Source organism: Varanus komodoensis, unplaced genomic scaffold, assembly GCF_004798865.1.
Source record: "Varanus komodoensis strain SLA01 unplaced genomic scaffold, ASM479886v1 scaffold1, whole genome shotgun sequence".
NCBI classification, from domain to species: Eukaryota; Metazoa; Chordata; class Lepidosauria; order Squamata; family Varanidae; genus Varanus; species Varanus komodoensis.
This window is the reverse complement of record NW_025335268.1, coordinates 32,604,923-32,620,924: the sequence shown is the minus strand read 5'-3', so window position 1 is coordinate 32,620,924 and position 16,002 is coordinate 32,604,923. Positions and strand designations below refer to the sequence as shown.

Sequence of the window (16,002 nt, the reverse complement as noted above, 5' to 3'; positions counted from 1 at the left end):
CTATTTTTCATCTATAATCTGATTTTTTAAAATATTGAGAGTTCATAATCACTAATGCAACCACCTGATCTTATTTCAGCAGTGAGAATATAACTCTTCTATCTAGTGCTTCCAATTAGATAGTTCCTTTGATTTTAAGAAAACAAAAAACTAAAGAAGAATTGCAGAACTTTACTGTCAACAATGAAGAAATCAAATGTGTTCAATAGTTAATATACCTTGGCTCAGTCATCAATTTAAAGGGAAAGTGCAAGCAAGAAGTTAGAAGAAGACTGAGACTTGGAAGAGCAGCAATGAAGGAACTAGATGTTTCACTGGAGGCCAAGGTCATTCATACCACTGTATTCCTGCTCACTCTGTATGGTTGTGAAAGCTGGACAGTGAAGAAAGCTGACGGAAAGAAAATTGATGCATTAAAAACATGGTGCTGGAGGAGAGTTTTGCACACACCTGGGCTGACATAAAGACAAACAAGTGGGTCCTTAATCAAATCAAGGCAAAGCTCCCTAGAAGCAGAAACTGGGATCGTCATACTTTGAACACATCAAGAGAAGCTAAGACTCACTGGAGCAGAGAAACATGCTAGGGAAAGTCAAAGGCAGAAGCAAAAGACAAGCAAATAGGAGATGAACTGACACCACAAAGGAGATCACAGCCTTGAATTTAGAATAGCTATGCGGGAATATCATGAGTAGGACATTTTGGAGGGCTTTCATTCATGCTGTTGCCATAAATTGGAGATGACTTGATGGCACATAACAACAACTATCTCCTCTTGGGCAAGTGCATAAAAGGTTTCATTTTTTTCTTCTTCAGCATCTGTTGTTGGAGTGTAGACTTGAATGATGGTTATGTTTCTAAGTTTTCTGAGAATTCTGATTGGTATGATTTAGTCGGACTTTACATTATAGCCCCTTCCTGCCTGTGTATATCTTGCCTCTGTATAACAGCCACTCCATTTCTTCTGAGTTTTGTCATCTCTAAAACACTTTGTGTTTGCCTGACTGCAAATGTCCCATTCCAGTCCACTTAAGTTTGCCCACATGAAGTATTGCAATGTTTAGCCTTTCAGTTTCTTGCTCTACAGTTTTCAGTTTGAATTGATTCATGCTTCTCATGTTCCATGCTCCAATTATATGTATTGTGCAGGACTGGACTTCCTTTCATCTCAGTGCATGTCAGCAACTAGACTTCCTTTCAGCTCTGATCTAGTAGCATCATTAGCAACAGCACTATTCATACTCCTCCTTTGCTCTCCCCCGGTAGCTACTTGAGCGTGTTTTGATCTGGGAGACTCATCTGGCACTTAGCTCTTGTTTCATTTTGGATTGTTTCATAATAAGGTAAGAAGATTCAGAAGTGGCTTACCATTGCCTTCTTCTGCACGGTACTAACCAGAGCTAGCTTGAACATCACTGCCATTGTGAAAACTCCACCTGTGTCACCTTGAACTGCTGCTGCTGCCCAGTAGCTGCCCTTCAAGAGCTTTCCTGTCCCAGTCACCACTAGAGAGATCCAGTCTCTTCTGCTGATAGGACCATTTCTCCTGAAGAGGATGGATACATCACACTCTGGTGTCCCAGCTGTGTCCATTCCACTTTGGTGACCCTGCTAGGAGACCAGACTAATGAGTGAGCCTGGGCTCCCGACAACATTGCCCTTGGCTTCTCTGACACTCTCCAATCCTTTGCCACGTTAAGGTATGCATCCAAGGGGTAGCATCATCTCTACTAGGCAAATATGGAGGTTGCACACTCATGTTTGCTTGATTGCCTTAAGATCAGCTAAATATAAACCAGAAGATTCTGGGTCTTTCTGCAACTGTCCAGCCACTAGGAGGTTGTAAAGAGGAGGAATATGGAGCAGAATTGTCTTCACAGAGCATAGTTTCCCCATACATCTTTCTACATGTACTGCATTGTTTTCCTCCTTGCCTCAGTTAACATGGCAGCTACAAATGCTTTCAAGTCATTTGGTCCCAATCCAGTTAAGACTTACACTTTCTTCTGTTCACCTGACAAGCAACTAGTGTCCTAGGGCTGAAAATGAAGAGGTTCAAACAAAACCCTTCCATTTAGTACATGTGCACTAATGCCCAGCCATTATCCTGGTTCTTATCCTTCCCTATGTCATTGCCACACTTTTCTAATATGCAAATCCTGAAGTATGTGAGGAGGACCCACACCGTGGCTCCTTTCTGCATGTGCCAAGCCCCAGGAAACTGGAGTAACACTGTGTTGAGGGGGAGTCACTGTTTAGGCTCCTGCTGTGTGGCCTGGAATATCTCGTGTTACTGCAGCTTTACAGAAGGGGGCAACACTGCAGACCACCTTCTTCACACCCCATCAGGCTAACATAAGAACCAATGTATGGATTCATATAGGAGGTTAGTTGCATTTATATCTATTTTGCTTTTATTCCACAGCCCTGGTTTTCTTTGAAACTAGTTATCCTTGGTGGATTTTATGCTTTGTTGCTTTACTTTTCATTATCATGGGATAATGTTCCATGTCACCTTAGTATTGTTTCATTTAAGTGCAAATCAGTTCAGATTCATTTGTAAGTGAAGACACTATGAAATATAGTATACAACAGAAAATTAAATGTATTAAATCCATTTACACCCTTCTCATTCTTGTCCATATGTGTACATTTTCTAACATCTCTATATGAACACGGATAACATACAAGGACAAAATGCAGCCCCATTAACCCTTGCGTTGTTTTGCAATGACAGTACACTGTACCAGACCCCTGAGAATTTTGCTCTGCGCTTCTGTTTCCTGTTCTCCACTGAGATGGCTGGAAGGCCTTTCACTGCGGGCTCCTGTCTTCTTTGCTAAAATTTGAGCTAGCACTCCACTGCCTGCTTCAGAGGAACTGCAGAAGCCCTACTGTGAATCTCTTTCTTTACAAAAAAAAATCTGGTGGACTTGCATTTTTAAAATACTGGGCTTTCCTATATTTTGACCATTAATGTATGCTTTCAAAGAGGAGAGGAGACCTTGGAGACCTTGGAGAAGGTCGTTTTGAATGGCACATATGGTATTGTTGATTTAAACAGTGGTGTTTGAACACATCAGAAAGATTAAAACCTCTTAAATAGAGATGACTGTCTCTGCTTCAAAGTAGATGCTAATGAGCCATAAGAATGTTACAGTAAACTTTACCATTCCATATCAGCACTATAGACAGGAATAGATTTCAAACTGGCATGTTGGTTAACTGCTGCAGCTCCGGCAGCTGCTAAGTGTGCATCTCGTTCACCATGGTCTGAAGAAGGACCATGGAGACGTGCGCATGTTCCACAGAGTCCCATGTGATACAATCTGGAGGAGGTGTACACAAAATAGAGGAAGAAACAGAGGGTAATTTCATCTTTCTTCCTGGGATAGGCACAACCCTGAGATGGAGGAACCTTTGTTGCAGAAGTTTTGTGAAGCGAATTCCCCCCTCTTGCTTTCTTCTCCAACCTATTTATTTTTGGAGGGAGGAAGGAACCTCTTGGTAAATCTGCAGTGCTGTTCACCCAGGCAGAACAGAATATGAGCGGGGGTTGTGGTAGCAAAAGAAGAGGCTCATTTACATGATGACCATGGGGAAGGCAAAGGCTATGTGTCGTTCTCATGTAATTGTCTTTGCTTAATGGTGAAGTTGGATACAAATGGAACTAGTGGGCAGAGCCTTTCCATCCCTCCCAACATTTCTCATACTCGTCACTTCCTGTGTCTGCAATAATGAATGATCTCGATTACAGCAGTTAAAGACAGTAAGGTTCTATTATATTTCTGAAACTTTAAAAATTCTAGTGTGCATTCATAGAAAGGAATCTGATTATCTTCCTCCTACAGCAGGCAATATCACAAACATTTAGACCTGTTTGTTTTACTCTTCATGTTAATAATGTCTTGCCTCTCCTTCAAAGGATCTCCAGGATTATCCATGGGATATATCCTATTAAGCTTCCACAATAAGTTGAGACACGGTGATGGGCTCAAGGTCACTGTCTCTGAGGCCATAAGGCAGGACATAAATGGCTCAATGAGTAAAAAGCTCCCCCAGTGAGTGAACTCAATGGTTTAGTGGGTCTCCAAGCCCACATCCAGAATGCTAGCCGCTATGTCATACTGGCTTTCCACGGTGACTATGGAAGGATTGCCTCACTGCCAAAACAGCTCTTAAGAACATTCAAACACCTTTAAATATAATAAGTACCTTTTATACAGGTAATAGCAGGCAGGAAACTAATGCTTTAATCTAGGAATTACTCATAATTTGAGCTTTTGCCATTCCTAATCCCAGTTTGCTCAGTCAGCTATTCTGCTGAGCCTCGAATGGAATCTTTTTCTGTGCATTGAACAAGCAACATGGCTGCATCCTAGGACAAGAGTCCTTGTCTCATGCTGCGTCTGCTAGACATTTCACTTTGAGTGTGGCATGACAGATGTGCTCTTCGAAATTTCCTTCATGTTGATTAATTCTTTGCCACTAAGGGAAGCTTCAGTAAACAGCTTGAATCCAATCCAGGTTCTGGCAATGTAGAGACAGCTTTTTTGTGGTTACCCACATGTTCGCTATACAATAAATAACATGAAAATAACATTACGCTAGAGACAGGCAGGCAGACCGCTGTGCATCAGTGGCAAGGATTTTTCCCCTCCATGTATTCATTCTAATTATGATTATGACTAGATACTTAGCCTTAGGTGTGCTGAGAAAATCAGTATGACTCATCTGTCTAGTGCTGGCAAATGCAGGGGTGGATGTTGTCCTGATGGGTTAATCATTCCCATCTTTGCCTTAAAGATTTACTAATTTCTGCAGCTGTGCAGAGCAGCTATTGTGATGCTTAGTGGGTGACTTCTCTGTGGAAATGGCCTTTTGGTAGTTTTACTTACAAACTGTGTCATGAAATTAGAGGGAACAAGGGCTGTCTTGAGGATATGGGACCAGCATTGTGGTGTACATTGTCAGGAAGTGCAGGCCGTGCATCAGTTTTCTCCATCATCAGGCTCACTCTCCTACTTTCTGACCCTTTCAGAACACTCTTTTCTCAGTGCTTTGTGTTGTCAGAGCTTGTAAAAGTATTTTGCTAGTCCAGCCTCCTTACAGAATGTTTCCGCTCAAAATCAAGCCATCGCCATGTCTCATCATCAGGTCAATGGTGAGGGAGATGTAACATCACAGGGCCAACCTGCATCTTTAGCTTTGTGTCTTTGTTAGTCTAGAGCAGTGGTTCCCAAAAACCTTGTTGGGGTTCCGTGAAAAATCTCAAAAATCAAATTTAAAATGGATGTTAAAATGAAACCACATGAGGCCAACTATTTGGTTGTCAATTGGCATCCAAGCAGCAAACAAGGAAATGTATCATGTCATTTGGTTCCTAGGACTCTATTGCATAGTGTTGGACATAATTGAAAGGGGGAATCTATTTGGGATATTACCATATAATCATTTTATTCGTTCGTTATATTTAAAATGTTTTCTCTTTCTACTACGTTATGCAAAGTACTCAGGAAGTAGGAGCAGGTGAAAGAAGGAAGAACATTGTGGGTTCACAATGCTTAGTAAAAATCAGGGATTAGGGTTAGGGTTCTACAGAAATAAAATCTCTTCAGAAAGGTTCCATGACTGAAAAAGTTTGGGAACCACTGGTCTAGAGCACTTGATATTTTGAAAAGGAGAAGATGCTCTCTTGACAGAAGATGACTTAAGGGTCTATCAGATGCTCAGGCTCAAGGGCAGGGTAAGCCCCAGGCAGACCAAACACAATCAGGCAACCAGGATCCCTTCAGAATCAGTGCGCTGAGGGTTACCTGGCTTTCCAGGCCAGGAGAATTCCAGTGTTTCCAGCTCTGTAGTTCTTCCTCTTATCAACAGTCCAAGTGGTGTAGGGCACCAATGTGACCTTGAGACCCATGGCACCTGACAGGGCTCTCCATGCAACTTCTTGCTTTCCTTTCTGGATCTAAGTGCAACCATTTACTGTTCTGCTGTTGATAAAACAAATCAACAGTGCCAAAGATCCATGCTCAGGAAGGCTAAGCATGAACCCTGTTTAGACAAATATTTCTTAATATGAATGTAGAGGAAGGTGCACCTGACATAGCACTTATGTGCTATGACAGCTAAACCTAGGATAGATCTCCTTTCTCCCTCACCCTCGCCCTACCCTCTCCCTCTCTCTCTTTCCCATTCACACACAAACACACACATGAAATTTTTGGGTGAGAGAATGTGAACCTTTTTATGTATCCCTTGAATGAAACCACTTCTTATTTTTGCCGGGTTCTATTATACGTCTCACATGTGATGTGACACACTTTGTAAGCATAGAACTGAGTGGCTTCAGTACCAATGTGTAGACATACCTCATTCCCTTGTACAGGCACGAGCTTGAGTGACGCATGGGTATGGGCAAAGCCATTGACTTTCAGTCTTGTGCATCTGCCAACCAGCTGCATGAGGCTAGATGGGATGAGCAAGGGCTCACCGTGATAAGTATCAGGGAGCAAAGACATCTGCACCACTTGGCACCTATTTTTCAATGAGAATCTGGGGACTTAGTGCAGGTAGGCAAAGCCATGGAAGGTTTGTATCACACTTAGATGTGCAGGTACAACTCATGATGTGCATTGTCACAGATAAAGCAGATGAATGAGTTGAAAAACAACTAATAATGTGTCAGCTAAATTGTTTCTGAAGTCCATAGTAATGCTAACCATTTATCGAATTACTTTTTTCCTCATTAAACATCATGAGCTTATCACAATAGTCCAGTAGGGCAGTTGTATGTCATTCCATGTAATAGGTTGATACCATTTTACCAGGAATTCTTTTACTTTGGAGTAATGTTCTAATTCAATTCTTCTTACCATGCTATGCTCACTGGGTCAAATTTGACATGATATTGTTTGCTCTTGGGTTTTCTTGATGCAGAAATGTGTAAGTCCTTATTCACATTCATGAATGTTTCCAAGAGGTTATTCCATAGATGCCAGAATGGGCATATCCATGAGATCTGTCTTTCAGGTGAGATCCAGATGATTGCCACATTTCTGGAGTGCTGCAAAGCAATAATGTGCAGAGAAATCAAGGTTTGCTTCATCAGGTTTGAGATATGACCATGGGTGAGGACAAAGCAGCCACTTGGCCATGGCCACAAACTAAACATATTGAAATAAGCTTTCTTCTGCAAAGTAGGGATGTTGCACATTACACGTAAATCAAGGAAGAACGGAGGCAGGATAGTGTTTGACTTGGAGCTTGTGAGTCAGGAGACCCACTTCACAATGTTTCTACTAATAAGTTACTGGATGGGAAGACTTGCTCAAATGTCTATCACAGTTGGAATTCTGCTTGAGATGAGATTAAGTGCTGGCAGTGGGCTGATGCTCTCCCTCCCCAGTCTCTCCTCACAGCCAAAAAGCTATAAACAAAGTGGGCAGAAGCAGTGTTCAAATAAGTGCTGGCAATGGACCTTCTGGTCTACTTCTGAGCACACAGTAAGGAAATCACGCAGTCTGAGGTCTACTCTTGACCTTCACAGAACTCTTGGAGACAATGGAGCATCTGCGAAGGCTCTGCTGCCTCATAAATCAGGTCTACTGGGCTAATGTTTCAAGATGTACCACTGAAAGAAAACTAACCTCACTTCCTCCATTCTTCTTGGCTCTAAGGAGAATGTCAAGTAGAGGAGAAGATGATTTAGCTGCTCTCATAATGCTGTTGGCTTCCTAATATTGTTGATGGAATGGACAAATAGTGTTAAGAGGGCTGTTGAGTTTTATGGTGTGGACACCTGTCTGCTGTTAACAAAAGTGAGCCAACCTAATGTCATATGAGCCACAAAATAACCTTCAAGCAATCACCGCTTTCAGTCACTATATATCCAAGTTGGGTCAGAGCCAAAAATATAGGGGACCGAAAAAATCAGTATCTTATTGCCACACTTCTAAATAATCCAGTGCTTATTGCCAAATTATTTTTGGTATGATTCTTAATATCTTCATATGGAGAGGGTTGTACAATGTTCCCCTATATGGCTCTGATCTGTGAAATAGTTACTCCAGAGTAATCCCATTGGCCTTGTTATGCACTAAGGACTTGGAAATTAATTTGGAAGGAATTTCCCCTGAGGACAGTGGGACCTACTTCCTACATGTTCTTAAGATCAGAGTATAAGCCTCATCAAAGTTCTGGAAGGAGGATTGTGTGTCCAAGTTTTACATTTGTTCCATATTTACATAGACATCTAGGCTGAGTTTCTTAGATGAATGGATACACTATCTCACGAAAAATATGTGTTACCAGTGAGTTCCTGAGCTGCGCCACAGCAGAGGTGATAGGAAAGGTTGTTATTCCAAGTAAGGCCTCAAATAATATCTTCGTTTTATGGTAACATAGCAGGGTTTGCTTTGGTTGCAAAAATGGTTTGTGCTGCATGGTTTCTTCACAATGGTGGTTTTGCAAAAAGCCGCAAGCTCCTTCATTCCAGATTTACTAGCTTAGGCTCAGTCTCACTAAACCTTAATGACTAAGATAATAGATCTGATGTTTGGCAGGAGCTAGTCACTTAAAGTCATCTATCTCAGCCATCTGCCCTTCTCTTAGAAAATGCAAGCCAGAGGCCTGGGGCTGAAACCTGCCTGTAGCCAACCAGAACTGCTTGGGCCCAGGCTTTGAGGCCTTCTGCAGGCCACCTGAAAGGGCATAGGAGGGGCCTGATATGAACTTCTTCATTAAGATGGCAATAAGTGACCCTCTGATTTGATGCACGAGGTATTGATACTGATTGGGTGGCCTTTATTTGAAGGACTGTCCAGTCCAAGTCCAAGTCTGAGGGAGAGCAGGGAGGCCTTGAAGTTTCCCATCGCCAGTCAGGAGAGCAGACTGAGCAGACTCATCTGAGGTCACCTGGGCGCAGTATGCCCTGCTACTTGAGAGGTGTTGCATTTCTACCTAAAGTACAGTAACTATTTCTGAAAGTGTGTCTGCACATATAAATCAGCATACACATGTTTATGTAACTGATTTCTTTCAGTCTCTCTCTGGGTGAGGCATTTCTTCTTTTTTGTGGTGCATCAGTGGAAATTCTAAAGCTCGGGCAACTGCCCTTTGGCGTTAAGTGGCTGCCAAAGCAGAACGTCCTGCCAGCTCGTCTCTTTGCTCCAGCCTTGGCCTGCCTCAGATCTAGTTACGAGGAAGGCCAGAAAAGGGGTGTTGTCAAACAGGAACATGTGACTGTGCAGATGTTGTTGGACAACAATACCCATCAGTCTTAGCCATCATAGGCAATGGCGAGAAATGACAGGAACTGCAGCCCGGTAAGATTTGGAGGGCCACACATTTCCCATTGTTATTGGAGAGCAAACCTAGGCACAGACACCCGTATCAAAGCTGGAGTGTCCCCCAAAGGAAGATATTTAAACAATGAGCCAACTCTGAACAACAGATATAAACAAATTTATATCTGGGGTTAGGCTTGGGTTCTTTCTGTAAACAGTTCCCTGGGATTTCATGGTTCTGTCTACATTTTGCTGCAACAAAAATCTGTAGCCTTAGGGCATATTTGAGATAGCTCTAATTTCTGGTGGCATATGTGCCATTTCAGTGCGTCTGCACTCTGCTGTACGTCAACAGGGTCCTTTGGCAGAACATGTTCTTCTGCCAGTGCATATGGCTGAGAGTGAACACTGGAAGCAACGCAGATTGCATGGGGGACTTTCTTTCAGGAGCTGTAGGAAGAATCGCTTTGCACCCCCCCCCACTCCTTCTGGGGCAGTGTCTACATTTCAAGTCAAATGCTGCGATGCGCTACCAGAAGTGCCGGAAACTGCCATATGAGTTCATTGTTTGTGCACACTGCCTGCAACGGCTTATTGGAGAAATGATTGCACTCTGATGTTTCTATGAGGCCCTTAAGTCTAATTTTTCTTTTCTTTTTATCAATCAGTTAATTCAGGAGATGGCATTGACTACAGCCAGCAGAAGCGTGAAAATATTGGAGACTTGATTCAAGAAACACTGGAAGCCTTTGAGCGCTATGGTGGTGAAGATGCTTACATAAACATTAAGTATATGGTCCCAACTTATCAATCGTGCTTGTTAAACTAACAAACAGAGGGCAGAAGAAAGAGGCCATTTGTGTTCTCCAGGTCCAACTAATGTTCTGTTACTCGTCGTTCCCCACATCTACTAAAACAGCAGCTTCGGGACCCTTAGACCGTTTAGTACTATTGTGAACTAGTCTTTCAAATACATAAATAGTGCCTGTTTCTTTGATTACAATGGTGTACTGTGCTTATTTGTTCAGAGGAAGAATTGCTTCTTTATCGCGAAAGCAGAGTGGAGCAGGCGTCAGAGTTGAACCTTCAATTGTATGGACAATAAAACTATAATTTTCCTATGCAATTCGGCAATTGCTCTTCTGTGTCCGCCTGCCCTGGGGGCGATGTCAGGGGCTGTAACGAGAGGAGTTTATGCTGACTGCTTAATAGGAGAAAGAACAGTCCTGCAATGGCTCTAGCAGCTGGGCAGAATAATGGGCTCTGCCTCGCCGTAAAACTGGTGAGCATATTTACCAATTACAGGAGGTATTTTTGTGCAGCCCATTAGAAAGCTTCATAATAAAGTTAATTAATGATTTGTGCACATGTGTCATCCAAGCTTCCAGGTGTTTGCCTTTTCCAAAAGAGAATATTCCTTTCCTTCCTTTTTTCAAATAGCATGGTGAGGTGGGGCTAGAATGCAAACAGAGCAGTCTCAGAACAAAATGCGATGGTAACCAAGGGTTGCACAGATGTGTGTCCAAGAGGGGAATTGGTGTCTTCGGGAGCTGCAAATTGCAGGGATTCGCTGCCTGTAGCCCTCCCCAGGGGCTCCCATGCCACAGCTTTGCATCTGATAGAGCCGGAGTGGTCACTTGGCAGCCCATGGTTTGGATCCAACCCCCAAAGCAATTTCATGCCACACCAGGCAGCTAACCTGAGCTTGAGCCAAGACGTGATAGCATTTTCACCTGTAGCAAAAATATGTGTACCATGACTGGCCCTGGACCGTCCCAATTTACTGGTCATGAGAAGTCATGAAAAAAGGATCAAGCGCATTGAAATGGCCTGCATTCCTCCATCATCCATGCCACACCTTAAGGGATGGCAGGCTAGATAGGGATTGCAAGGGAAGACAAATGACCAAGACAATGCCTATATACAGATGCCAGGCTCTTGCAGTCTTCTGCCAAGCAACTAAAGCACTGCACATTCCGCCTTACAGAGGACAAGACTTAAGGGCCCTGTGGCTTTAATCCCATCTTCCACTTACATTGCTTTTCCTCTGCTCAGAAAACAACTGCATTGATTAAAAGAATACAGAATTGATTAAAATAATCCTTTTCGCTATTAAGAACACTGACCCTTGAATTTACCAGCTTTCAGACCTGGAATTATACAATGACACAGTTAATGCAATCAGAACCATAAGAGAAGGCAGCCCCCCACTGCCACCAGCCTGTGCCTGATATTCAAAGCAGAGGCTCAGTTTCATCTTCAGCCCTCTTCCCGTCCCACTGTCCTACCTGCACTCCATTTGTAACGGAAATGCCAGCTCAAATGCAGCCCTTTCACATATATGATATTTATCAGTCCAGCAAGTGCCCAGTTCCACTTTCAGATACAGGAATAGTAATAATTATTATTAATAATACAATATCATCATTAATACTGCACCAGCTCTTGCTGCAAACAGAGCTCTTTTATCATGCTAAAAGTCCACAGTCATGCCGGGGCTGCCAAAGCGAGGCACATTCCTCAGGGCACAGCCTTTTTGGTATGGTTTTCCATGATGGTTGTTGTGGGGCACATTCATGCAAACAGAACTTTAAAAAGATCTCACAAGTGGTCCATCCCACTGCATCCCCTTCCCATCTCAACAGTGAAGGACAACTATGATGTACAAATAAACTCTGTTACTGGATGAAATCACAGACTAAATTAACTCAATTCCAAGTTCAGAAGAATGCATAGAAAGAGAAAGTGCCTTGTGCTTTATGTTTGTCAAGTTTGTAAGAACACATGCACAGCTCAGAATTTGTACTGTGCCAGGATGAATGAGAATAAACATGATCCAGCCAAATTAAGTAGTTTTAAGTCCCCTTGGATAAAGTGGGAAAGAGTTAAGCATGTCTTCCCTCTTCTTTTGGAATCAGTGGGACGTAAAAGTACTAAACCTTTACAGAATCTTCTTCATTTTTATGTACAGAACCACAGAGTTCCCATCATTCAGTTTTCACCCTTGTAGGCTTCAGTTCTTGCCTGTGAAAATAAGTGATTTTCCTAAGCGTGTATCCAGTTACTTAAGTCTGCTGCACAAATACCAAGAGCCGTTATTATGGTTCTCAGAAATAATCACTTCTCCTTTTTTGTTTTGTTTTTAATATATATTCTGAAAAACAGCAAGCCTTTTCTAGTAAGATACGTAGCACAGACCAAGCTAAAGGTACAAACATGTTTTCTTTTTGATATAAGAGTACAGGAAACACTGCCCCCAGAATTTAGACAGTTGGAATAACATCCTTGTGATGGACAGGGAGGATTATAATCACAGGTTGGTATGGCCTCCCCCTTCTTCCATAGGACAGAAGGAAACCAACACACATCACCCTTACAAAAATAGAACTGATGAGCAAGAGGGAAAAGACTGGAGAGAGACTTGCTCCTCCCTTCCACAGTGTGCTTCTCAACACATGCAGTGCCAGAACCCAAGTGCATGCTGGTTTGCTTGCTGTGCCCAGACAGTGACACACCAGGGGGCCTGGGCTTCTGTGAAACTGGATGACAGGCCTGGAAGATCACATACCCAGTGTCAGGGGCCAACAGTTGACAACCCCTATCTTAAAAGTTTGAAAATGCATGGGCTATTCCTGTATGAAAACTCCTATTCCTCTTTTGCTATGCTAAATTTCAAAAACACTCCTTTAACAGATGCAGTGCTTCCCCAAATATTCACACACACCGTTTGATTTTTTCCATATTTTTATGCTAAAAGTCCACAGTTGCATGAAGGCTGCCAAACCAACAAACATTCCTCAGGACGTAGCCTTTCTAGTATGGTTTCACATGCAGCAGCTCACTGCCTCCAGAAGTCACTTGCTCCACTTGGATGGAGTCCACCCATGTACAGCTTCAGTGCCACATGGTCCCAGATTAAATAAATCTGTTTTTGGAAAGCCCCTGAATTTCTTGGAGTGTATATCTATACAAACAGCATTATGAAAATCATGGAGCTGTTAAAAAGTTGTTCAGAAGGTGCAATCAATTTTGGGTTATATTAAAAAAGATCCCAAACTAGGAATATCTTCCTGAGGACCATTAAAACTGTTCTAACAAAACGGAAAGAATATGACTCAACCACAGTTCTGCCTAGAGAAAGCTGTCCACCAAAACACAAATGACTGGTAAGGTGGCCAATAGACAAGCAACCATCCTTCAGATGGTAAATCTGAAGGAGCCAAAGAGTTGCACAGCTGAGATGGGAGAATGGTCCATGGGACAACTATCACCTTGATGCTCCACAAAACTGGGTGTTTTAGAAGGGTGGCAAGAAGAAAGCCATTGATGATGCAAATCTATATCAAACTCTGTTGGGAGTTTGCAAAAATGTATGTGCAAGACACAGCAAACACAGGGAAAGTTTCACTGGTCTAATGAGACTAAAACTTGTTTTATTTTTTTTGTATTTATGTATGAATTTTTTATATAATTTATATGCAATTTCAATGATTGTAAGCCACCCCAAGGCTCATGTGATGGGGCGGCATGTAAGTGGTTTAAATAAATAAATAAATAAACAAATAAATAAATAAATAAATAACTGAGCATGTTGGCCTTGCTGCAAAACGCTCTGTGTGGTACAAAGCTAGTGCTCGTTGCCCTGGAAATGCTGTGCCCAAGTGAAGCAGCATCATGTTGTGCCGATACTTTTCTTTGGCAGGGGACAGGAAACTGGTCAGAACTGAGGGCAAGATGGATGGCCACTCTGGAGGCTGCAAGGGACATGGGGCTGGGCAGCAGTTCCCCTTCCAGTGGGACGATGACCCTAAATACAAGCCAAAGGAACCCAAGAGTGCTTTGGAAGCCCTGACATGAGTCCAAGTGACATGTGGGAAAACTTGAAAGTCGCTGTTCACCAAGAATCTCCAGCCTGACAATAATTTTTCCAGGAAGAGCAGGCAAGCATTGTGGGATCCAGGTGCACAAAGCTGATGGATCCCTACCCAAGAAGACTTGCAGTTGTAAGTGACTTGGGGGGTGGGGTGTCGTAACAGTGGTGGTGAATACTCCCCCAACCAACACATACCAGTTTCTTTCTGTTGACTCAACACCTGTGCTTATATTGCCTCTTCACGGGGTTGCGTATCTTGTGTCCATCAAGTGGTAACCATGCCAATTAAATCCATTTCAATTTCATGTACCAGAACAAAATGTAGAAAAGTCAGTGCAGGATGAATACTTCTGCAAGGCATTATACTTCACAAGTAGGAAAAAACAACATCTCTTCACTTTTGTCTTGCTTGGTAGGACAAGGATCCACCTTTCTTTGCTTCCCCAACCAACATGCTTTCTTTATTGACCTTTTCTAAGATTTCTATTCCTGAGAGAGGCAGAACAGATGCTCCAGCTGAGAAAACTGCAGCAGTAAAGGCTTTCTCCTTCTGTTTAGAAATGGAAGACATTTCTGCTGTTTTAGCCTTCAAGAAGTGCAGCATCTGGACTGAACTTCTGCAACGCCTGATCTCCCTTGCAGGCTAAAGCAGCACAGATTCTATTTCTTTTATCTCTATTTCTGAAAAACAGAGTTGGATATTATCCACATATTGATGATGCATCACATTGAATCCCCAAATTTCTCAATCAACAGTTTCATGAGGACATTCATGAGGACATTACACCTGAGGCCCGCCGTGCAGAAATGCTACAAGGCAGAGGATTAGTCTTCCTCAGTAACAGTCTCTGAAATGTCCCCACCAAGTGGAAATGGAATCACTGGAGTACGGTTCTTACCAACTCCTATTACGGACAGAAAAGCCCAAAGGCCACCAGGAGTAGCATTCATGAGAGCTACTAAGAGGTCAAGAAGAATCAACAGGTACATGGGGCTGAGCAGCAGTTCCCCTTCCAGTGGGACAATGACCCTAAACACACAGCCAAAGGAACCCAAGAATGCTTTGGAAGCCCAGTCATGAGCCCTGACACCTCATCCCTTTTACAGGTGTTCCTTACTGGGATGGCCAAGACAGGTTCAGTCTCCAACCTGTGCCAGAAACTCAATTGAAATTAGTCCAGACAATCCATGCCATCCAAGAATGATGCCTGGAGCCAGACAGCCACCACTTGAGTGCACTGTCCAAACATGGAAGAATGGCGGCTTGCCAATGGTTGAACCAAGCATTTGTCTAGGACAGGTTTCTTTGAAAGCTGCCTTACTTTCACTTTCTCCCCAACTTTCAGTGGAGCTTGTGGCCTTTCCTGGATCAAAGGGTCCCTCTCTCCAGCAACCAGATGGGCAAGAATTGAGCATGCATCTCCCAAGCAACCTGTTGGCATCCTCACACTGCAACAGCTGGCAGTCATCTGAGCGATTGCAGCAGGATGGAACTACTCGTAAGGGGATGGCACCATGAGCCTGAGGGGTGGGAGTGGTTTCCTCACAGGAGCCCATGTTCGGAAGTTAGGTATGGGCTCTGTGTAGCTTTGAGTGTAGTTAAATGCAGCCCCAACTATACTGGAAAATACCAAATGTATCGTGCGCTATCGGCTCCACCCTAGCACCTTCCTGGGGCGGCCAGGGCTTGTGCATCCACAACATTCTGTGAGGAGGGGGAGTCAGGAGCAGACTAATATGCTTCAGGTTCCTGATGACAGAAGAGCATTAATTAAGCATCTGGTAATGATATTTTATTATGAGATCTATTTATTATAGTTACATCCTGACTTTTTTCCTTTC

General features: G+C 43.0%; 1 protein-coding gene across 2 annotated transcripts in view; it reads left to right on the top strand.

Annotated features, from left to right (window-relative positions):
• Window positions 1–10,413, top strand: part of PACRG (parkin coregulated) — a 274,050-nt gene extending 263,637 nt beyond the window's left edge. For both annotated transcript variants that reach the window (XM_044421645.1, XM_044421635.1), the window contains one exon: window positions 9,956–10,413. In XM_044421645.1, coding sequence (XP_044277580.1) covers window positions 9,956–10,116 — 161 coding nt within the window. In that variant the 3' untranslated portion in view covers window positions 10,117–10,413. The remainder of the gene's footprint in view (window positions 1–9,955) is intronic.
• The last annotated feature ends 5,589 nt before the right edge of the window (window positions 10,414–16,002 follow it).